Below are 25,325 nucleotides of genomic sequence, written 5' to 3' on the forward strand. Positions count from 1 at the left end.
TGACCGGGTTTCCATCGACGAAACCCGGTCACAGCTGGTTTTTTGACTAGGCTGATATAAGCCTAGTCAAAAAACGTCCTGAAGAAGGTGAAATTATTCTAGCAACCACCGAAACGCCGCGTCGACTCTTGTCTTTTGACTTTTCATGACTATGTACACTGTGTCATTTGTAAATCACATAAACATCGTTTTTATTGTTTTTAAAGTTTTTAATTTTAGAATGTAACCCTGTGGAAGGGAGGTACCTAATAAACTGCATTATATTTTTATACATATTTTAGTTTTTTCAGTTTCTTCCTGTGTTACCTACTACCATGAAGGCCTAAACACTGCATAGAAACCCCAGCTTCCCTGAGAGCTTACCCCCAAATCTTAGTACTATACTGCCTATATATATTAAACTCATTGTTCAAATTATATTGATCAGTTAACACACAGGGTCTCCCAATATTTTCGTTGCATCTGCTCCCCTCCCTGTTACTGAACCAGGGGAACCTTCCAACTTACTTTTTGGTATTCACACATTTGCAACATTTGGGGGTGGTACACTGATCTGGAAAATAGTATAAATAGGGTAGGGTTAGCTAGTTAGATTGTCCGACTTGTCCGAATAGCTGACCTGTCAATGACCAAACGCACTCAATAGGTGATCGAGAGCAGAGTTGCTGGCGGAGCACTCTGTCAGAAGATTCGATAACCCAATCAGGGTTTTGGGAAGGAGTTCGATTACCCAATCGGGGTTCGACTGTTAGCTGCAGAGAGGGTTTACAACGCTGGTGTTTGAACTTTAGCTGTGGGTGCAGGTCTTAGCCTGTGGCGGTCCTGTCCTGATCCAATTTAGTCCGGAACCTGTCCTGATTCTGATCTGCACCTGTTCTTTCCTGCTGGCACCTGTATTTTGAGATTCTTATTCTTTGACTCAGCCCGTGGGCAGGGTTGGTCACCACACCATTTTAGGTAACTATAAAGTGTGTGTTTGTCATTGTACTGTTTTCTCTTTCCTCTTTACCCACCCTTTGTTGAAATACTTAATGATATTTCTTTCAAAATTATTTGCATATGTTTGTTCTAATCTACATTATTCTAAATAGAACAAGAAATTATTGATTTCATAGTTTTCAAAATTTTAAAGATTTACTTAGATAAAAGAACTTAAACCTTTCCCGAGTTTGTGGTTATTTATGAAATGCTAAATGTTATTATACTACCTATTTTCTTGCTAACTCCCTTGATCCTTTATGACTATAGGTATCAGTGACTTGGATTGGTAAGACAAATGGTATAGATCCAGAATCAAATTGGTGTGCTTTCTGAAATGTACATGTTTCCCGCGTCTTTATTGCTTGATTTTTGCTCCTGAGAATAAGTCACTCGTAATTACACTGAAATTATCAAAATGTCACACATAAAAAATTGAAACCTTGGCAGCTATGTAAACTGAAAACGTTGGCATGAATGATTTGGGAATTTATATTCCTGAATTTATTATACAAAAGTATGACAACTCACCGAATAGAGAGAAGAAGAAAAACAGGGCTGAACGAGCTTATCCTGCATGGAATTGGGAAACTTGAGAGTTGTGCCCTCCCCATTCACTAGGCTCCCAGTTCACATATGACTTCTGATACAGGGTGACCAAATGACGCCATATCACTGGGATACATCGTTTTCCACTCTACGTTTAGATTTAACATTTATTTGCATTCTGGAACTTGTAGTCTTGGTTCATTTAATTTAGCGAATTGGACAAACACACCTGCTAACAGCCAGACTCTGGGTTTAGCTTTTCACTCAGTCAACCAGGTAACTCTGCTTAGGTTCCCATAATCTGTCAGCGCTTTGATGTTAAAAAAGTAACTAATATAGGGAAAGTTTCTCTAAAATGTATCCAAATAGAGACGCGAGAAAATGCAAACGCTGCAGCCCAGTCCCCGCCCCACACTTTTGTTATTATCAGGCTTTCTTAACTTGTTTTTATCTGGATTCCTTAGCCGGGCATAGACATAAAGAAAAGACATGCTGTTTTCGCTGACTCTGCAAGCAGAGAGGCTCGTGAGAAGTAGCTGCTCTTTTACCGCAGTCTAATTGCTTTATTATTAGCCAATAAAGATGGTTGTTTTTCAGTAACCTGGACTTCAGTCTAACCGCAGTGCGGATTCCTGCCTTCGCCTCGCGCACGGAAGGGTCGAGACTCTCCTGGGCTGCTAGCTGCAGTTGTTCTCGAAACTTTAAAATGACCGCTATAGGGGTGCAACAGGTAGGCATATGTTTGCATGTCCTCTCACATACTTGGGGGGCGGAGAGGAACGACTGAACCCCGTGATTTCGTCCATTTATGTGCAAATGGCCAATTTCTCCTTGTTTGCCTTGTTTTAAAACGGTCTGTGTCCCGGTTTTGAAAAGTTGTTTTTAGGCAATATTTAGTAAATCGGCCTTTTCCATATTTATTTTTATGTAGATATAAGATTCATTTTGTTTAAAAGTTGCAGACTGTTTGTTTATTTGGCCCGGTAATGCGATGGGTTTTCTCATCTTTATTTTGTTTTATGGGGTGGGATCGTCTAGATTGGGTGGGCTACCCTATGAAAAAACACTAACACCGTTTTACTCTGGATTTATTTCACGGTCCTTCCTGATCTTAAGTGGATGTTTTCGACTTTGCATTTGTTTACTGCACTTCCGTTTGCTCATTGAAACAAAAACACTAGTCTAACCATACTTCAACTGTATCTGAAACGTACAAACTGCTTTTTTTTATTCAGCAAAATTCAACACACAGGTTTAAATTTAACAAGATATAGCCTATAGAAATCGAAATAAATCATGAAAGCTTATTTGAGAGCGCGCGTCAGTTGTTTTGGTGTGGGATTAAATGCTGGAAAAACAAGTCAGTTAACGCCTAGAGGCTCCTACGTAATCGTAGCATGAATGTGATTACTCACAAAACATGTGACTGTTCAAAAATGAAATAACAAAATGCTTGGCCAAAAGCCGGATAGGTAGTTATTGTTTTTGTCACATTTTAAACCGTAAATATCTGGACGCAGTTCATGCGTAATTTTAAACCCGAAGGAAAGCAATTTTAGCGGTCTCGTTGCATACCATTTTGTGATTGAAATAGATGGTTATGAAAACAATTCAGAGGCATGTATTGTTGTGACTTGCAAGCCATTGCCTAATATAAATTTGCTCATTGGTAGGCGAGTGCAACATTTTTTTTTCCATTGGTGGATCAGTGATGCTCCATAAATTGAGTGTGCATGTCTGTTGCCTAGAATGTGCATTTACTACCCAAAATGTGTCACCTCCAGCTTTACTCCAAACCGTAATGCTTTGTAAATTTCAGTTTTTAGTCCCCAAGGTGGCCCTAGGAAACCGTGCCTGCTGAGCCCAGATCTGCTATCTCTGTGGTTGTGTGTTGGTTTGATGTTTGCAGCCACATGGTGAACGCGTCTTTCCTCTTACTAGCCCTGCACCTAAAAAGGAATGTTTAAAATTTGCCTTTTTTGAAAAACGTGAGTTTTACAGGCAAAGAGGAACCCTCTCATTGCAGTGGCTGGGAGTAGATTTGCGCACATGAGTGTTGGAATTTTTTTATGATCCTATGGGGCGGGAGAAGGAGTGTGCATAGCAAGGCTCCAGAATCACATTTAGAATTAAAACTCCCACTGTAGGTTTTTGTAACTCCCAGAACTCTGGGATACCGTTTGCTAAACAGTGCCTAGCTGAGTCCAGGAAATCTGATACGGTGTGGTAAAACCTAGCACCGGCTAGTGTAGAAACTTCAATTTGTGCTTTTTAGCGGGATAGGTTTTTGACAATCAAAGCAGTGGGATCATATAGGAAATGTAGCTGAGCCCTTCTTCAGTCCGAGAACTCACTGGAATGAAGGAAGATAGACGACTGATTGGTGCATGCTGGACGAAATCTGGTCTGTTGGACAACAGAGAGGTATTTCCATATTTAATATGAAACTTTGGGACAGGGAAATTATTTGCTCCGACTGAGAGAGGATCAAGAGTCAAAGAAGTCTGTGTCCATCTGCAAAAGCAAATTAGTAGAGATTTGAAAACTGGCTACTGCAGACCAACCCATCTGAAACTTCTCGCATGTGTCTACAGAGTGAAATGAAAAAAGCCCTGCACACTTAGAGAGATGACCCACTGGCTGGGATAACTCGGACCAGTTGCAGCCGGTCACTGCTGTAGACATGAAGTTGTGGAAAGCCCCTCCAAATTGAACCATAGTCAGAGCTGGCAGAATATTATGCTAATCAGCCTTCTGAAGCTCAGGTAGTTAAAAGGGTAACTTTCTAAAAGTTAGTTTTCATTGATATGCATTGAAAATTTTACTTCACCATTGAACTGGATATTTAATAACTATTATAGGACAGCTAGGCCTACACGCTGCAAATAGCTTTTTAAACCATGTCACTGTAGGGACATGGTGATATTAGTTTTCTGCATGTCCTGCATTTAAGTACCATGCACCTTACTCTTTGGGCTTGACAACACAGAGGGATGACTTACTAAAAGTTAAAAAGGAAGTTCATACCTGTCAAAAACTGGCCATCTTACCAGGTGAACAGGCATGCTACAATGGCAGGTCTGAAGTCCTGTTTTCCTTTTCACACTTGTGAATGGCACAATAAGTGCTGCGGTCTGCTAGTGACAACTTCTAGGCCCTTAGTAGTTTTCTCTCTTTTTTTACAGATACTAGGGACCTATAGGCAAGTTAAATGTACCCATTATAGGCCCCGGAAATTCAATTTCCCCACTCTCTGTGACGATTTTATCAAGGTGAGCTATTTTTAGGGCCCTACTGGCCTTTTCTGGTGAGAGCACTTGAGCTGGCGTAGAACAGATGTCCTGTTCATTCAGAAAGTGAATGAGCAATCGCAATGCCTTTAAATCTTGTTTTTTATCTTGTCACAAATTCTGTGAGATCGAAGGCTGAGGTCAAGTGTCAGCTTATGTCTTCTTACAAATTGCTGCTGATTTTATCCTGGAGATTGGTGTTTGCTTTTCTTCCTCTGTCTGCAGAGTTAGAGTATTTTGTAAAGTGAAATGTCTGACTATCGTGTCAGGAAACAAAAGGTTGTAGAATGTTAGTTTTTTCCCTACGACAAGGCATTTAAATAGCTTGTAATGGAACAGTACAAATAGCAATTAGCAAAGCACATTTTGTTTATAAATCATAAGTGTGAGGGAAACAAAGATTTGAATACGATCAAAACAAATCAGAATACTTTACTTGGTGATTACAGATTAACAATATATTTGCAGAACCCATGATTTCCAAAGATTTTTGTATGCTATGTAGTTTTATTAATACAATCTTGTCAGTAAACATTTTGTGGCCATTTCAATGGAAAATGTGCTGACTGGAAATGGCTGTGCGCAAGCACATAATGTTTTTGTAATAAATGTATTAAAAGTGAAAATTTAAAAAACATTACTGAGAAACATTTCTGCCCGCTCTGATGAGACTGCTTTAAGTGAACCAAGATGCTAGTCGGGGACATATTTACCCTATACGTGGACTAGATTCATATTGGAAATGGAGCAAAGGTTTAGTGTAAAATAATCAAGCAAGTTTTTGTACAGCAGACATGCTGAACTCACATGTTTGAAAATGCTTGCATATATGAAGAGGAACCCACCAGCGAGTGACATTCCTCCCTCACAAGACCTCTGCAACAAACTCAGCACCTTCTTCCACCACAAAATCAAGAACATCTACAACAACTTCAACGAAGACAAGCTACACACTGAACCTGCACCAGCCACCCGACACCCTGAAGCCAACGATTGACAGCTGGACAACCCTCACCACCTAAGACACCCAGAAGACGAAGTGAATCCACTCCGGACCCCTGCTCCCACCACATCTTCACCAGAGCCGCCAACACCATCGCACCTAGCTCCGCTACACCATCAACCGCTTCCTGACGAACTCCTCCTTCCCAGACAACTGGAAACGCGCCAAGATCAACCCCTCCTGAAGAAGCCATCGGCGGACCCCATTGACCTAAAACATTACAGACCCAACTCCCTGCTCCCGTTCCCAGCGAAAGTAATTGGGAAAGCCATCAACAGCCAAATCGCCACCTTCATCGAAGAGCACGACATCCTTGACTCGCTCCGGCTTCAGAAAAAAACGCAGCACAGAATCCGCCCTCCTCGCCGTAACAGACAACATCCTCTCCCTACTGGACAAAGGAGAAGCAGTAGCCCTCATCCTCCTTGACCTCTCAGCGGCATTCAACAGTCTCCCACCACACCCTTACACGCAGACTCCATGACGCAGGGATACAGGGCAAGGCCCTCGACTGGATCCACTCTTTCCTCTGGCAGAACGCAACAGGTCAGACTCCCTCTTTTCCTCTCGGACCCTACACCAACCACCTGCGGAGTCCCCCAGGAGTTCTCCCTCAGTCCAACACTCTAAAACGTTTGCATGGCTCCACTCACCCCCATGGTCAGAACCTATGGACTCAATATTGTTTCATACGCAGACGACATTCAGCTCGTTCTCTCCCTATCCAACGAACCCAACGGAGCCAAACACATCTTTCAAGAAGGCATGGAAGCTGTTGCCAAGTGGATAAAAATCAGCTGCCTTCAACTCAACACCGACAAAACAGAAGTACTCATCATGGGCCCACACCCCGACGCCTGGAACGACTCCTGGTGGCCCCCTGCCCTCGGAAGCCCACCGACCTCTATGGACCACGCACACAACCTTGGAATCATCCTGGACTCCGAGCTCAAAATGGACCGCCAGATCAACTCTGTCGCATCCTCCCGCTTCCACACCCTCCGCCTCCTACGTAAGACCTTCAAATGGATGGGGGGCGCTAGAGGGCGCACTGCAGAATGGCCGCACTGTCGTGAGGCTCCTGCTGCCCGGAGCTATTATCCGTCTAGGGATCCTGATTACCATCGATGCGCCCTGATCTGACCCTATAGATCTACTGGGATATCGACTGACCACCCACGGTCCGACTCCTGGGCCGATCGGAGGTTGCTGGCCGAAGTTACGAGGATTTCAAGTTTCCCCGACTTGCGCTCTGGAGGTCTGGTGCCCCTCGGCCCGGCGTCATCATTCATGCCAGCCCGTGGCTCTGCACGTGGGGTGTAGGCCCTGCTCTGCCCCTCTCCACCGGGCCTGCTCGCTGGCTGGGCAGGCGGGTTGCTACGTCTTTGCTATCGGACTGATCTCTTGGCTCCTACATCTGCCTGCCCAGATCCCATTGCTCACGGAGGCATAGCGGATCTCCTTCTGGCTACCTGGGAGTTCGCATCTCGGGCCTGGGTGCGGGGACGGCCATTTTTTGTCGTCGTTGGGAGTGGCGGGGCGCGCTGGCCTGCTCGTGCCCCCACGAACTCGGCTGCTGTCCGTGCCCTGTGACCGGCCTACATCCTACTTCTTACTTGCCCCGGTCCCCTGCTGTGCTACTAGCACACCATCATGGGGAAGCCGGACACTAAGCAATCCAAGTTGTCCTTTGACTCTGGAGGAGCTAGGAGGGGTACGCGGTTGCTCCAAGATGCTGGGACTTCGAGGTCTCCCCCCCCCCCCCGCCTGTCGCTGATAATGTGCCGCAGCCACCGCCACCGGACTTTACCCAGATGATGCAGGAGATGAGGCAGGGGTTTGCCACGATAGTGGACAAGGTGGACAAGATATCGTCGCGCATGGATGCGGTCGTCCAGAAGCTGGACGTGCATGAGGAGCGCCTGACAACGGCGGAACAGCGCATTTCGGACCACGACGACACGGCGGCCACCCATACCACCCAACTGGCGAGAATGGACAATATATTGCGTGTTATTGCCGCTAAGAATGAGGAGTTGGAGGCGAGGAGTAGGCGCAATAACGTTCGCATTGTAGGTGTGCCGGAGTCCACAAATGTGGGCAAAATGGAACTTTATGTCGAGAGACTACTGGTGGGCGCCATTGGGGCGGAAGCATTCTCGTCCCAGTTCATCGTTGAGAGAGCGCATCGGTCGCTGGGGCCTCGGCCGGCCCCTGGGGCCGCACCGCGCCCCATCATCGCGCGCCTTTTGAACTACCGTGACCGGGACGCGGCCCTCCGAGCTGCCCGCACTAATCGGGCCCTCTCCTTCGATGGGGTGTCTTTCACCATGTACCCCGACTTCACGCCGATGGTGCAGGACCAGCGTCGTAAGTTTCTGGGGGTGAAAAAGAAACTTCGGGAACTACAAGTGGACTACGCCTTGCTTTACCCTGCCAAACTTAGGGTGACGCACCAGGCTAAGCAACATTTTTTCACCAACCCACAGCATGCTGAGGATTTTGCAAAGCGCCTCCAGCGCGAACGAGCGGCTGCAGATCGGGGAGGCGATCGTGACCCTGAGGATGAACATTCGGCGGCTGAGGAGGAGGTCGCCTGATTGTGGTGACTTTGGTCTTTGTTTCTGTTTTACTGGTGATGGAACACTCTGGACGTCTGTCTTTTACGATGACTTCTACTGACTTCCTTGTCCGCTTTGGTGGCCTAAGTGGTGTCCGCTTTTATCTTTTGTTGGTGCGTGGGTCGTGTCATGTCTGAGGTGGGAGTTGATTTTTGGGGTCGGTGTGGAACCGCAGGATGGTGCTATTTGGTGTCGCGCTCTGGGCACCCACCCCCCCCCCCCGCGCTGCGCCTGGGGCCGTTTAAGACCTGCTGGCTCGGACACTGGCGTGGTGTGAGGGAGTGGTATCGTGCACCTCTGGAAGGTTCCCCGAAGGGTGTGCCCCACTTGTATCTTTACTTTTGGAATCTAGTCCTTTGTTGGTTGACTGGTTGTGTGTTGGGGAACGGGGGGGTGGGGGTGCGCATGGCCTGATAGTTGGGGTGGCATCAGGTGGGTGGGTGGGGTGGGGATGAGGCTGACTGCACTTGCTCGCCCGGGCTTCGGGGATCAGTGGCTGGATTGCTGCTATTGTATGTCTGCGCGGGCGCGGCGCCGTGCCTGCTACCTAGGCTGGCCCATTTATCATCTCGGCGAAGTTGCTCCTGGGGCCCTTGCCCCCGTCCGCCTTGAGCCCGGAAGAGATGGCCGCCATCTTTGGCAGCCGCGTGGCGGAGAATGCCTTGCACGAGGAACACGTGTGCTAAGCGCGGGCCGCTTGGGCTGGATTGGCTGCGTGCTGCGCGTAGTGGTTGCTGAGTGCTTGTTGCATGGATGCTTCAGTTGGGGGGGGGGGGGTGTTGTGGTTCTGGGTGTTGGGGTTGGAGATGGCCTGGATGTGTGTGTAGTGTATGCGGGTGGACGACTGCTCCCTAGGGATTGGTCCTGTCGCTGGCTGTTGCTGGGAGTTGGATGGTCAGTATTTGCTTACTGGGTCCTGTGGGGCCCGGAAACTGGCTAATGTCGACTGCTGTTCTAGATCAGATATCGATTGTGTCATGGAATGTACGGGGACTTAATGATGCCAGGAAATGTCGCAGTGTGATCCAGTATCTGGACAGGCATGCTATTCATGTTGCACTCCTCCAGGAGACGCATCTGCGACCCGCCCCTTCCCCCAGCTTTGGTGGGAGGTGCGCTGTGGCCAGGGTGTTTGCTTCCTATTCTTCTTATGCTCTGGGGGTTGTCATTCTTGTTAAAAGGTCGCTCGCATTTCAAGAACTGGGTTCTATGGGGGACTCTGAGGGGCGCTATGTGCTATTGTGGGGGCGGCTTGGGCAGAACACTGTACTGTTTGTTAATTGCTATGCTCCTAATGTCGATACGCCAACCTTTTTCGTTACATTGTGGGGTCATGTGCTTGCTGTTGATGCCACTTACATTGTGTGGGGGGGGGGATTTCAATCTTGCACTTCATGCCCAGTCGGATAGATCGGAAGGGAGCCCTCAGTATAATGTGCAAGCTAGGGATGTACTGCGTGGGATTGTGGAGGAGGCTGGGTTGATCGACAGCTGGAGGTACACCCACCCTGCCGTTAAGGAGGGTACTCATTACACTACACATGCTCGTTCATGGGCGAGACTGGACTGTGTTTTTGTCTAGAGGGTTGGTGGCTGGCCTGCGTGAGGCTACACATCTGGCTCGTACGTATTCTGATCACTGTCCGGTGAAGACTGTTCTATCCGTACCCGGGCTGCGTAGACCGCGCCCGCCTTGGCGCCTTTTTCCGACTGCGTTGCTTGACCCGGTGTTCAAGGAGGAGCTTGGCGAGGAGGTGGAGGCGTTCTTTCCTAGAAACAAGGGCTCTGTTGAAAGCGTCGAGGTTATATGGGAGGCGTTCAAGGTTACGATCCGGGGAGTCACTATTTCTAAAAGTTGTGGCATCCTCAAGCTCATCGTTCGGACCCTCGAGGGCTTGGAAGCTGACTTGCGAGATTTAGAACGCAGGATGCAGGTTGACTCGGATCCCGATCTTCTGGTCCAGTTCCGTACTAAACTCTCCGAATATGAAGAGGAGGCTGCTAGAGAGGCTAGATATAGGGGAAAGTACTGGACGGCGAGGCGATACTGTGAGGGGGAGCGGCCCGGTAAGGTCCTCGCTGCCCTTACTAGGCATCCGAGGCATGGGTCAGACGTGTTGGAGCTGGTGTCGCCGGATGGCACTCGCTGTCGGGACACTGCGGAGATTCAGCGTACTTTTGTTGACCATTACGCACACCTGTACACGACACAGCAGACTGGTGAGACGCGGTTTGGCGGATTTCTTGATGAGCTGGCGCTCTGCTGGCTATCGGATGATCATCGAGCGTTCTTAGGCAGACCCCTGGAGGTGGAGGAGGTCAGGAATGCCATCATGTCGTTGAATAATGGAAAGGCCGCCGGGCTGGATGGCCTTCCTGCTGAATTTTATAAGTGTTATGTGGACACCATGGCCCCTGTTCTCCGCGAGGTGTTTGAGGAGTCCCTGGAGGAGGGGCGGCTGCCGTGCTCCATGCGGGAGGTCGCCATTATGTCACTGCTCAAGCCGGGGACGGATCCGGTGGATGTGGGCTCCTATAGGCCCCTTTCATTGCTCAACTGCGATGTCAAAATTCTTGCGAAGGTCTTGGCAGTGAGACTTGCCGAGCTCATGCCCGTTATTGTACTACCTGATCAGTCGGGGTTTGTGCCCGGCCGCGCTACCTCCCACAATCTTCGCACATTGTTTTTGCTTGTGTCGACCATTGCTCCTGATGTCCCGGTTGCCGCTATCTTTCTGGATGCCACTAAGGCGTTTGACTCAGTTGAGTGGGGCTATCTTATTGATGTTCTTTGTCGGATGGGCTTCCCCCGGATCTTCATCTCATGGGTCAAGCTCTTATATACTGATCCGATGGCGAAGGTGGTGGTGAATGGAGTGCTGTCCCCCTCGTTCCCTCTCACAAGGGGGACCCGACAGGGATGCCCCCTCTCGCCCCTCTTGTTTGCCATTGCCATTGAGCCGCTGGCCTGCAGGATTCGTCAGCTGCACCAGCAGAGCGCTTTTAATTGTCTTCAGCGGCAGGTCGGTATTTCTTTATACGCTGACGATGTTACACTTTATGTTAAAGACCCTGAGAACAACCTTAATTCGCTCCTGCGAGAGTTGGTCGCTTTTGGGGGTGTCTCCGGTGTCCATATTAACTGGCGGAAGTCCCAACTTTTCCCCCTCACTGCTGCTGTAGCTAGGTTTCCCCTTGATTACCCTCTGGAATGGTGCGATTCGGAGCTGCGATACCTTGGCATTGTCATGTCCTTGGATAGAGAAGAGACGGTTCGGCTTAATTATGGAGTGGCTATTAGTAAACTTGCAGATGATGTCACTAGATGGATGTCCTTGCCTCTCTCCATGGCCGGCAGGGCGTCACTTATCAAGATGGTAGTTCTGCCTCGCTTTCTGTACCTTTTTCAAAACCTTCCGTACCATCCTGGTGCTTATTTTTTTTGCAGACTTCGTTCTGAGCTCATACGATTGTTCTGGGGGGGCAAGCAGCCGCGGGTGGCTTGGGCTACCCTTACATTACCCTACTCTGATGGCGGTTTCGATGTCCCTGACTTTGAACTTTATTATCTTAGCGCTCAGATGCATTACGCTTACCACTGGATGCGCCCCACGCCGTTTATGCCCCAAATTGCTGCTGAACATTGGGTTGCCCACCCACTCCCGCTTGAGGGGATGGTACTGGGCAAGGTGTCGGATGTGGAAACGCCTCGCACGACTGTGACATGCACGGTGGATGCTTGGAAACGGGTGGCTCAAGTGCTGGGCGTCTCCTTTCTTTATTCGCCGGCCCTGCCTCTGTCTTATCACCCTGATTTGTCTCTGCTGCTAGAAACGGGGTTCCAACGAATGTGTAGGCGGCTCGGTATCCTTTCGTGGGGTGACTTGTTTCATGACGGTACCTTCCGTACGCAGGCTCATTTCTTCGGAGTGGCCGCCTGCTCCCCTTTAGAGCTGTTCTACTTTGTCCGCTTGCGGCAGGGCATGCGTGCTTTGTTACCAGATTTCCCTTTGGAGCCGGAGGTTACCCTCCCCCTCCACGTGCTGTTGGTATCAGATGGGCGACACCTGGTGTCGAAATTATACGGTGCTATTCGCAGACAGCGTTCGGTCCCGGCCAATCGGGTGCGCGAGCAGTGGGTCGCTGAATTGGGAGCCCCTATTACCGACGAGCAATGGAAGTACTGCTGTGGACTCACAGCCAATGTTTCTTCCAGTTGTCGGCCTAAAATTATCCATTACAAATTTGTTCAGAGGTACTATTACACCCCGGCGAGGAAACTTCGGTTTCATTTAGCGGAGGATGACAGATGTGCTAGGTGTCGTGCAGAAGGCGCTGACTTTCTGCACTTGGCTTGGAATTGTGCGGGGGTGCTGGAATATTGGACTCAGGTCCACGAAGCCCTGCAGATTATGGCGGAGGAAGGGGTGGCATTGGACCCCTTGGTGATGTTGCTGGGTTATTCTAAGGAGGTGCCTGTCTCTCACCGTAGATTCGTTGACGTGGCCTTGCTGTTGGCTAAACGAAGGGTTGCTTGTTGCTGGGGTCGTGGCAGGGTACCGCGATTCCAGGATTGGTTGACTGACCTCATATACTGTCAGGACCAATATAATATCTACTCTGAATTGATGCCTGTCAGGTGCAGACCGAAGGACTTTTGGAGTCCGCTCCAGGTGTATCTCCTAACTAGAGCTGTGCAGGATTCTGATTCTGAACATGAGGACCGCGTTGGGGTTGGCTGATGGTAGCAGGGTGGGCTGGATTTTCATTTTACACCTGTTGATCCTCGAGTGTCGGGTGAGAGGCTGGGCTGCTTTTGTTCTATTCTTCGAGCGCTCATAGAGGATGACCATTATGTATTGTATTACTAGCTTGTCTGTGCAAACTGGATCATTGCTTTCTTATATGCATAGTACATTTCGATGTGGTTATATGTATGTACTGATATGTTCCCCTGTACTTGATTCATCACATTTTTTCGAATCTGACATACCACTGTGATGGCCATATGCGACTGTATGTATTGTGTATGCACTTCCTTTGTCCTTGATTGTCTCCAAATAAAGGTTTAAAAAAAAAAAAAGACCTTCAAATGGATCCCCCTCGAGCAAAGAAAAAGCGCCATGTACGCCCTCGTCTCCAGCAGACTCGACTTCAGCAACGCGCACTATGCCTGAATAAACAAAAACCTCCCCCACAAGCTGCAAAACATCCAGAACGTTGCCACAAGACTGGTCCTCAACCTGGCAAGACACTACCACATCTCCCAGCACCTGCGCACACTCCACTGGCTCACCATCGAGACTAGAATCTCCTTCATGATCCTCACCCATGCACACACATCCCTCCACAACACCGGACCAGCATACCTTAACAACCGACTAAATTTCCACGCACCCCAAAGAACCGTACGATCAGCCCAGCTCTCCTATGCCGTGGTTCCCCACACCAGAAAGACCAGATCGGGAGGCCACTCCTTCTCCTTCCTCGTGGCCAAAGTCTGGAACGACCTACTGCTCCACCTCAGACAGACCACATCACTCCCTAGCATCACGAGAAACCTCAAAACTTGGCTCGTCGACAAACCCCCTCCTTGATGGACTGGAACCTGCACCTCCCCTCCTCCCCAGAACCTTGAGACATCAGGGGTGAGTAGTCACGCTTAACAAACACGTGATTGAATGATTGGCTCAAATAAAGAAAATGGGAACACCCAATTTGCTACCATTTTATGGGTCAAGGGCATTAAAGTTAGGTCTAATAATATTTATATGATTTTTCGAAGCCTGCTATTAAGTGTATGCTGATTCAACCATATTTACATGCACTTAACTACTGGCTAATAGGGTTAACATGCACAGAGTTCTAAAGCCAGCAAGACAGAGAAAAATCTAGGGGGGGGTCGAATCATCAAACGATAGTAATTTCCTATACTATTTATCTTTATATCTTAAGTCTGGTCTGTGGTATGAAATATGTCCCACAGAATGTGAAATGCCCCACAACCCAAGCTCTGCCAGTGGTTAATTTGCCCCAAATTTGTTTGATCTAATCTCTGCTTTGTGTTCAGGAAAAATAGGAAGTCTGAACAGTTTGCTTTTCAAAGGTTTTATGAATCAAATTTGTTTGGATCTCACGATCTAGCGAAGTGCTTTCTAGAGAAAATATAGCCTTGGACATAAATTGATCTTTGTGTTTTATTGAGTGAAAGGGCCCTTGTTGGGGGTTAACTGAGGTTCCAGTTCTATAACTCTGCTAGACCTTTGCCCCAGTATTTTTGGGGGGGATGTGCACAGGAACTTGAATTTCACCTTGTCATAAACCTGGTTCCACTGGAGTTTGTTAAGGGCATTTTGGATGTCTTAAATATTTTGTACCAAGCATTTCAGTGACTGTAATCTCCATACGAAGCATCTGTACGTTTTTGTTCAGTGTCCAAAGTATTCTGAAACCTAGCTTCCAAATGAAATATAGTCTGAAACCCAGTATTCTGTTAAATTACGAAATTGCAATTGTTTTTTTTGGGTGGTATGTAGCCATTTAAAGACATAAGGCATGAGAAACTATTCATATCCGGATTACAGCTCTACAGATATGACGTCTCCTGAAATGCGCGGCAAATAGCTAAAGGAATAGAACGTGCACCATAATTAATATAAATAATTTCTAAACAAATAAGATCCATGGCAGGCTTGGTGTAGCATGTAGTTAGACAAATATGATACACAGTAGAAAAAATATATTACTTGGTGAATGACAAGAATAATATGTATGCTAAGTTTACTAAAACAAATGTTCAAATATTTATAACTCACAAAGAAGTAACTATGGTTCTCACTGAAAAGAATATAGTAAGCACTGAAATGAATGTGACCTGCATTAAAAAGAATGACATTTGCTGAAGGGACTGATATGTTAAGAGATGTGACATTTTGAAATGAACATCACGCTGTGAAATTAATGTCATTGAAATTCATGACGTGTTAAATATAGTCTATTTTGTAATGCATATAAAGAAAAAAAGAATGACAATTCATAAAATGGAAATGACACCTATTGTAATGAAAATGACCCACATAGAATGAAGGAAGTGTTCTGAAATAAACACTGCACAATTGAAAATGTATATAACCTACATGGAAATTAATAAGATTCATGTTGAAATTAATAAAGCCCACATCCAAATGAATATGACACACAAATGAATAAGAGATGCACTGAAATGAGTACAAGTGTTAACATAATTGTGACGTACACTAAAATTATTGTGACCTGTATTAACATTGATATAGGGTGAACTAGGAAGAAAATGACATAGTGAAATTTAGTACAGCATTTGTTGAAAGGAAAATACAATGTACTGAAATTATATGTATCCCTTCAGAATTAATGCAAAAACAACAGTTGATGGACAGAATGCAGAATAATGTCATACATTCACCCTAGTACAGAGATCTGGGCCTAAATCCATCGTTTTTTTGCTCACCACACCACCCCAGTTCAGACATGGCCATATGCAAATCAGCCTTCACCCTGTGCCTCATGGGAACAGTCCAGCCCGAACTGCCAAGCCATGTCTTCCCTGGACCGGAATCAAGCATCCTAGGACCAGTTTCTGGCTATCAGCCGTCATCCGCCAGGATAGCTTGACTCCAGTGGCGTGGAGAGCACGGGACTCACGTCTGAGCATACCTTTCCCACTCGGTATGAAATGTGCTTAAATTAAAGACTTGCTGAAATGGATATATATCATGCTGAAATAACTATAGCATACATGAATTGATTTTGATTTGTTAACCCGTTGACCGCGGCGCAATTCCACCGCAGTGGGCGGGGTTTGGACAGCCCCTGGCTTTCCTCCGCACACCCACTGGCCATCCGCATGGAACGGGTTAAAATTAATTACATGAATTAAATATGGCTTATGCTTATATGAGTAGAAGATGCACTAAAATGACTATGGCATGCCTTGGAAATAATAGGGCCGCATTAAAAAGCATTTGACATTCCTCAAATTGAATACAACCTACACTGAAATTAATGACATTTGTTGAAACAGATGTGGCATGCATTGGTATGAACATGACACCTCTTATAATGAAGCGAAGATGACGTGTTGAAATAAATTGCACATTTTGAAATGAATAAGCCAAATATTAGAATGAATGACATGCATTTAAATTAATAAGACCAGTTGAAATGAATATTGCACCAGTTGAAATGAATATGGCATGATAAAATGAATGATGTGCATTAAAATGACTGATACTGGTTGAAGATAAGTACTTGGCATGTTAGATAATTGCTTCATGCAATTAAATAAGGTATATGTTGCAATAAATATGAAACCTATGTTTAAGGGAAGAAACATATATATTAAAATGATGCTTTGAAATAAAAAGAGTACATTCTTTAGAAATGCAACACCTAGATATGCAGCATGAAGAGGGTGTGCTAAAAGAACATGCAGTGTGAGGAGTTTAGGGCACATATAAGAGACTATGGCTCTCCTTACACGTTGCATGGAGCTCATGTTCATGTGGTAAAGCCACTCTGCACGGATAAAAGTTAATACTGGGTGTGGATTTAAGAGTCCTATTACAAGTTGCAGCTGAGGCTGCCTTGTAGGTGGAGATATAGCTGGAAAGTTTCACCAGCTGAGAGCTGGTGGTATGTCATGCAGGTGACAAAAATGCACCCACAAATATATTTCAAACCCGGGGTATGTAAATCGCTGTACACACAACTAAGCTGACACAATAAAACTGGAATCCACAAAAACTACTCTTCATGAATGCAGCGTCTATATTTCAACAGTACTTTGGCCTACATTGAGTAACACCATACCCCCAAGGCGCACATGTCCATCGAGACGATGAAAATGCTGATCAGTCCTTGTCACATCTCAACCGCTTTCATGTTGAATGAACTCCACTTCTACAACAGCAGAAATAAGAGGAAGCAGCCCAGCAACAAGGTGCACAGCCACCCATCTGATGCAAGAGGAGGCCAAGCTTCATCAAAAGATGGCTAAACCCTCTCTAAATGTTGAGTCTATACCCTGACAAGATATTAGCTGGAAATTGGGAGGATCCAGAACTTACTGACTGCTTCCAGCCAAAAGGCTGTTGGGTTTGCTGCATTTCCTTATTACCGGGAAATCTCAGACACCAGTGGTAAAGCCTCAGCACAGAACATATTTTTAAAGTCCTGATGCAGGTCTTAACATCCCTTCATGTGTAAGTGTGCCAATATATTGCCTTTCCCTGAGACTCGTAGATGGGAAATACTGTCAAGGCTACATGCTAATCATTTGGGGAATGAGCAGTAAAAAGACAATACAAAAGCTTGTTTCTTTTTGGAAATACTAAAATCTAATTGCTGCATTTTTTTATGCCATACTTCCATATTGCAGGAATCAAATGATTTGTAGGTTGGCACAGTATACATTTCTGCAATGCTTTCCAACTTTGTTTACTTCAACTTGCACAAGTCGTTATGTAAAACACGCTCGAGTGAAATTAATTTGCTCCATTCTTATTCTCTGCATGGCAAATTGCATTGAGACCATTTTTTTGCTGTACTGCGGTCATTACATGCTATGAGCCTATGCAATTTTATACTACTTTAATAAATGAACTAAACTTGTTTTGCAATATTTTTTCCTGTGCTTGCATAGAATCTTAAACAAAGCAATCTTTCTCCACGTTTCAAATCTACATGATTGAACTAAGTGTGAGTCAAAAGAGGTCCATTTGGTATGTAAAATCTTTATAGTGAAGCAGACTTTAGTAAAAATCATTTGACTCATTTCCATAATACTTATAAGCCGAAAGATTTTGAATGTGTATATTCCTAAGCATTCACTGTCTGTTCAAATCATTGTATTAAATCTCTATATCCCTCATGTTGCACATTCATGGGACTCAAACACGAAGTACTTCAAGCTATGTCCCCGTGCTTAAGCTCCCAAACCGGTCTATATGTAAGCAATGGATGTGGAATTTATTAAAAGTTTACTTGTCCATGGCACAAATAGTTTAATAAATCTACGTGTCCTGTAAAATAATCCACTTGTCCCTTTGGTGCCAAGTAGTGCACCAACAAATTATGGCAGTAATCTCATTATATAACAAGCATTGGAAATGCAATAGGTCTCGCATTTTTTGGAGTTGGAGCTATTGGCATTGTAAATGGCAATGTTTTTTTAATTATGAAATAGGTTTTGTATTTGTTGGAGCTATTGGTTTGTAAATGGCAATGTTTTTTACTTATGTGTTTAGGTTTCTGGACGGGTGGAAAAAACTATAACTGGGTTGAAAAAGTTGGTAATGCACAGGTTGATGTCCAATTACATGCAAAGAGAAACTTTACATAAACTTTGTGACATGCAGTATTTGGTTATGTGGACCTTTTGTGTGGGATAGACTGACTGGCGCTGCTTGTGGACTGTATACTGTTTTGTTTTCCCCTCTGTATGTTGTCTATTTTCTTTGTGTAGACGGGAATGTGCAGCGGTACAGAGTTGTAACCTATAAGAAGAGCCCCCTGCACATGGTACACCAGGCGAGCTTGCACGTGCCCCAACAAACTTCCTGCAATGGCGCTCCCACGGCGTGCGAAATTGAGACTGTCCTTGGAAAAGGAATATAACTAAAACCAAGGAGTCACTGTGAAAATGATCGAGTGAGGCTTGTTAGTGACGTTCTGAGGCATAAGGGCCACTTATGCATAAATATAATTATTTCTGTCTTTTTTTAAATATTAGCAGTCCTGCCAAGCGTCAAGCAACAGGTGTGACGCTCACGCATCTCAGTGCGGTGATCCGCATCACCACACTGAAATGCATTGTCACGCTTTTTCGACCTGTGCCAGGCGCGCCAGCGGCGCTCTTGTGGCCGGCCTCGCTCTGTTGTTCTGAGGTGCTCTGCTCAGCCAGAGTGCCTAAACCGTTAACTGCGGAGACAGTAGAGCGGCTGCGGCTTGCTACAATGTATCTTAGTCTCTGCCAGGAGCTGCCTGCTGTCCGACTCCTGTGCTGCCCTGATAAGTCATGCACAAATAACGGTGCGGCGCCGGCAAGGCTACTCTCAGACTCCTCAGTGTCTGCAGGGGGGCCGGGCTGCTCTCTGAGTCGATGCTCAGAGCTGTCAATCACAGTGTGGTGCACCAGGGGGCCGAGATTAAATCCGGTTTAGTTAAATCCGGATGTGCCGGCCGCGGTAGTGCCGTCACGTCCGGAGGAACTAAGTCGAGTGCAGAAGCAGCGGGGTATTAGAGAGTGCAGGCTGATCACAAGACTCTGTCTCTCTCAAATACTATGGCCGCCCGCCTGCGCCCCGCTAAACTGTGCTGCAGGCCGCACCTTGACCACCTCCTGGCAGCTCAGCAGAGCCGGCGACAGACTACTCTCTGGGCATCAGGAGGAGGACTGCGAGCGTGGCCGCGCTGGGCCAAGGGCCCGGCAGCGGCCGAGGAGTGTGTCCGTCGTCGGCCCATCGACTGGAGTGAACAGAGCAGCCTCATGAAGCTGGCAGTCAGAGTGGCCAGTGCACATCGTGGCTGCCTGGGTGGGCAGCAGCAGATCATCATTAACATAAGTAAGTGTCACAGTCAGTGTCCACGCTGCGCACGCGACGCCAGTGTCACTATTTATTTTTATGTTCTGCGTCAAGCGAACAGTTACGTGTCAGAGAGCTTCACAATTATAGGAACACACAGTACTGATACATTAGACGAAAATTATGAAAAACAACAAATTACACAAAAAGCAAACGTGTTACATGAGGCAAAAGTGACAATCGTGAGCAAACGAAATACAAAAGATAGCAAACGCATTACAGGAGGAAAAGTGGCATGCGTGCAAGTTATAAAAGCGTGCAAAGTAACAAGTAGAGCCAGCCTATAAGTTAGACGTAACTTGGTGCAGAGGTCCCAATGAGCTGGAATCTAAGAAATTCCTGCTTTTAAGAGTTTAGCACCTGCAATCAGGAATGATCGTACAGAACCAGTAGTGCCAGGCCTTTTTCCATGGGACCAGAAGTCAGGTGGGTGCTCTGTCTCACTCTCCCCTGGGGCTCATTCTGTGGCCCGGCGCACTGTGCTTGAGAGGGTCCGTCTTTGCACTGTGCTCTTGCTGCTTAGGAGGGGTGGAGGCAGACGTTAGGGGATCACGCCCTGACTCAGGGGTGCATTGTGATACTTCAGAGCCTGGGGTGGAGGGTGCTGATTGTTTAGAAATTAAGTAATAGCTTTAAAAGCACCTGCTGCAGAGTTTGACATCCTTGTTGCTCAAATTGGGTTAATTTCTGGTATTTGTCTATTTCCTATGGCTTCATTCCATTATTTTGGTCGCAAGAAAGTGCCACTGTGTATTACATATTTAGTTGTTGGCAGAGTCTCTTAAATCCACTGAATCCATAAAAGTGTCACACATAATCAATCTGAAACATGAGCAGCTATACTCAAATGGATGTACTTTCCGATATTTACATGATTCCCTCGTCTTCATTGCTTGATTTTGCTATCGAGAAAGTGTCACTCCTAGTTGTTGAAATGTCACTCATAATTACACTGAAATTATGAAACTGTCACACATAGCAATCTGAAACCTTGGCAGATATGTATAAGACTCTAGCAAATGTAAGACGAAAGCATTGGCGGTGCGTCCATTGGGGCGCTGGGGCGTTGCCCCACTAATGCCACATGCCCCCATTCATTCGGTGACCCACATTTCTGCAACTGAAAACTTTCAGCAGCTCACGCTAAATTGCACTGGGACATGCCCGAGGCAATCGGAGCTGAAGGGGGTGGGGCCGCGCCAGCAGAGGGTTTGAGTGACAGTCCAGACTGTGTCACTGACAGCCCAGCGCGGCACTAAGAGCAGGCAGCAGCAGCAGGTGCGCATGCTCGAATTAGGGCTAATCCCTTTTATTCCTAGCTCTAACATGCGCACACTCGCTAGTAGGAGAGCCACTGAGCCAGGGACCCGAGCAGCAGCGTGGAGGGGGGGGGGGGGCAGAGAGCACACCTGCTCTAGCCAATCCTGGCACTGCTAATGCAGTGCCTGGATTGGCTAAAACACCGCGCAGCCTTGAGCCTGAGGGCAGGCTTAAGAAGCATTGGATGGCAGGTCCGCGCGTGGGTGGTGTGTAGTGGTTATTGGGTAAAAACTGTTATGGCCAATCACTGTGGCTTATGTGAAGCCATGCAGACAGTGAATGGCCATTTTTTGTGACGTGCCTCGCTGGTGTGACGACGTTGCAGCGCAGCAGACATGTCTGCACCAGAGAGACCTTGTGGCTTGTGACGTGCTTCTGTCCTCTTCCTACTGCCCAGCAGCAGCCCAGCGCCTATTGCTAGTTCCGCTCGTGGTGTGTGTGGTGACTGAGGCAGTGATGTCCTTGGTTCGGTTCATGATCATGAGGTCATTGTTCGATGACAGTTAAAGTAAGGAAGTAGTCACTGCGTCACAGAGTGGGAGTCTGCCGCTCGGCTGGGTGGGGGCGGCGTTTTTGTCCCTTAATTAAGTTTATAATTATTATATTCCTGGTAGTAGGGTAGGACCTAGGAGCGAATCCATGCGAGTGCGCTGCCAGAATCGACCGTCCTAAACCTGCTGCTGGCTGCCAGGCCTGTAAGTTACCTACACAGGCTCAGCCAGGCATCAGGAGTCGAGTTCGATTGTGCATGAAAGATTCCTAGCCCCAAAAACGGACGTGCTTTCTCTCTGCTGCTCAGTTCTGTGGTGTGAACTGGACCTGTCTTCCGTCTACTGAAGTAAAACCAAAGTGAAACTTACACCAAATAGTGTCCGTCTATCGAATTAAACACACATTACCTCTTTATTTTGGCAGGAAAATCCTACCCTCTTAGGTTTTTGCATGGAATTCCTCGTTCAAAAATCTATCTTTGTATGGGTTTTTTTACCTGTGGTTTTTCTTTAACATTTATGAAATTCCCGATGTTTGCCAAACCAATGCCAGGGCAGGTTTAAATATTCAATCAATCAAGGCATTTGTATAGCGTACTACTCACCCGGAAGGGTCTCAAGACGCTGGGGGAGAGGGGTACAGTCACTGCTCGACCAGCCAGGTCTTGAGCTGCTTCCTGAAGGAGAGGTGGTCTTGGGTCAGCCGAAGGTGGATGGGGAGGGAGTTCCGAGTCTTGGCTGCCAGGTAGGAGAAGGATCTTCCTCCGGCGGTGGCTCTGCGGATGCGTGGTACGGCGGCGAGGGCGTGGCTGGTTGATCGTAGCTGGCGGGTGGGCGTGTAGAAGGTCAGGCGGTCGTTGAGGTACTTGGGGCCCCGGTCGTGGAGAGCCTTGTGTGCGTGGGTGAGGAGCCTGAACGTGATTCTCTTGCTGACGGGGAGCCAGTGCAGGTCTCTCAGGTGGCCGGAGATGTGGCTGTGTCGGGGGATGTCCAGGATGAGTCGTGCGGAGGCGTTCTGGATGCGTTGGAGACTTTTTTTAAGTTTGGCTGTGGTTCCGGCGTAGAGGGTGTTCCCGTAGTCCAGTCGGCTGGTGACGAGTGCCTTACTAGAATTTTGCTGGGATCATCTGCCGACTGTTAGCTTTCTCAATGCTGGTTTGAGGTAGTGAGCGTGCTGAAACTGAAGTACAAGCAACAGCCAGTACTTGCCAAATCTTTTTTTTTTCACGCCAAGAAATCTTCACCAGCCACCCCCCTCCCCCCTCTGCATCCATTTACCCCCCTAGTAATAACAGAAACCTTGTAGATGGAACGGGCATTAGCGTATGAAGCTGTGCTTGTGCTTTTGAAAGGCAGCCTGGTAAAGCAGCGAAACATGATAAGGCATTTGTCAATGAAATGATTCTCAGGTCAGGACGTGATTGAAATACCCTTTACTTTCTTTATCTCCGCAGTGCACGGCTTCATCATTGTTTTCATGCTGGGATCCCACTGTAAATTCTGGTTAATAAGACATCCCCAGCTTTTTCCATTTAGGGATGTTTTAGAAGATGCTGTTTTTGAAGCAGTTTGAGTGGTCAGTGCAGATTACAACCGTAATGCTTCTATTTTACACATTGTGATAACAATAAAGTGGTGACATTGAGTAGGAAGTGGAACACTTCTAAATCTCATACATGTACCCAATGTATGTAAAAACGTCTTGTGGCAGCCAGCTGTCTAGCATTATAATATTCTAGCAAACCTTCTGATCCGAATGTCGTCTTCATTCAGGACGACCACTGAAATTGTGTCCCACGTGACCGAATTAAACAGCAGAGCAGAGTTGACTAATTTATGTGGTAAGGAAAGGCAATTATGTAGTCTAATGCTGCACATCTTGTGACAGTATTACTTCATTATTTGGTCATTATTGCTTTCTGGGCAAAGGTTTTGACTCATTAGAACCTGAGTTTGACCCCAAAACAACAATGAATAACTGAAAGACGACAAGGCAGTCAATCTTTGAGAAGGGCCGGCCACAGCGCATGAAAACGCTGCATTTCTCGTAACTTTTGATCCAGAAACATATTTTTGAGATTATGCCTCAGTATACTGATTATTTGGTAAATGCAGTAACTCAACACTTATGTGGAAAACGGTGTTGCCGCAAAATCGCAGATTTCCAATGGCCCTCCTCTGCTTTTGTTAAGTATAGAAGGGTGTTGCGCCCTCCGCTCTGAAAAGTGCTGAGTGTGTGTCAAAAAACAACCCCCCCCTCCGAAGTGTATGATGGCCGTGCAGGTCTGCGTGCTGTCAATGAACGTGTGCGCATTGAAATCCTGGGTTTAGTTTAGGCTTTTGGATAATCTTTATACACAAAACAAAGCACACACATCCCACCCCTGCGAGTCAAGAAGTCAAGGCTTTCAAGGTCAAGTAACACAGCTATATTCAAATATTATTTTGTTGCAGATTTATATAGCGCAAAATCGAGCCGAAGGTATTTGACCGCTTTACATGAGCCCCAGTTAAGTTACACAAGGGCACATTCATTTCTGCTAGGTTCGGGGAGATTAAGTGATTTGCTCAGAATCACAGGAAACTGAGCCAAGTGAAGTATTTGTGTGTATGAGGTGTTCTTCTTTCCCTACGTGCAATTCTTCTTTAATACTTCTTTGTTGCAACATAATTGTGTATATTTCTTTCCCTTCCACATCCTGATGAGAACCGGGATCTGATATAGAAATGTGCCTTTTTTGAAATATTAAACTATCTCTATGCATCTGTACTTGCTCAGGTTTAAGCAATGTAATTGGAATTAACCAAAGGAGCAACACCACACATATATTTTACAGAGGAAAGGACATTGTTCCTTGGGTCCTGGAACTCTGGTCTGAAACGGTGGAAACTCGAAACTTAGAATACTTCTTACTCTGCTCAGTTGTTTCCAAATTATTGTGCATAACGTTTCACTGGTAGACTTTACCAACCCCAACCAATCCAATTGTTGTAAATGCTTCGGTTCTGCTGACAAACTGCTTGATGTCTGATCGGTTTCAGCAAACCTTTTGTGAATTATATGTCCTCTTACCTTTCTTTATCGGAAGACTACATACGTTTGCTAACATTCAGCTAAGTTGACAGTTAGATCGGCCAATGTTCGGGCTCGCTCGCTTCGGTGAAGTATGTCAATCCGTTTAAGCCTCACCACTTGCAAATGTCACCGTCCGCCACTGGACGAAAGTAACATTATAAAAGTTTCTTTCCTCATAAAACAACGGAAAATCGATGCTTGCATTTATTGAACGTTCGGGTGCAGTGCAAATGTTTTTGAACGTTCGTCTCATAATGTGAGCTTCAGCCTTCCGAGAGTTAACATTCGAGTGGCAAAATGAAGGCTTACAGAGCGCCAACGTGCCCGAGTGTGGGAGCTAGTAAAAGAAACACCAGACTTTACTCACACAAAGATA

The 25,325-nt window shown here is 46.5% G+C and overlaps 1 protein-coding gene across 1 annotated transcript in view; it reads left to right on the plus strand.

The window, feature by feature from the left end:
- The first annotated feature begins 2,091 nt into the window (after window positions 1-2,091).
- TMEM37 (transmembrane protein 37) overlaps window positions 2,092-25,325 on the plus strand; it is a 45,979-nt gene continuing 22,745 nt past the window's right edge. The window contains exon 1 of the mRNA XM_086957335.1: window positions 2,092-2,257. Within this exon, the coding sequence (XP_086813461.1) occupies window positions 2,234-2,257 (24 nt within the window). The 5' untranslated portion in view covers window positions 2,092-2,233. The remainder of the gene's footprint in view (window positions 2,258-25,325) is intronic.

The sequence above is a fragment of the Lissotriton vulgaris genome, chromosome 2_1, assembly GCF_964263255.1.
Source record: "Lissotriton vulgaris chromosome 2_1, aLisVul1.2, whole genome shotgun sequence".
NCBI classification, from domain to species: Eukaryota; Metazoa; Chordata; class Amphibia; order Caudata; family Salamandridae; genus Lissotriton; species Lissotriton vulgaris.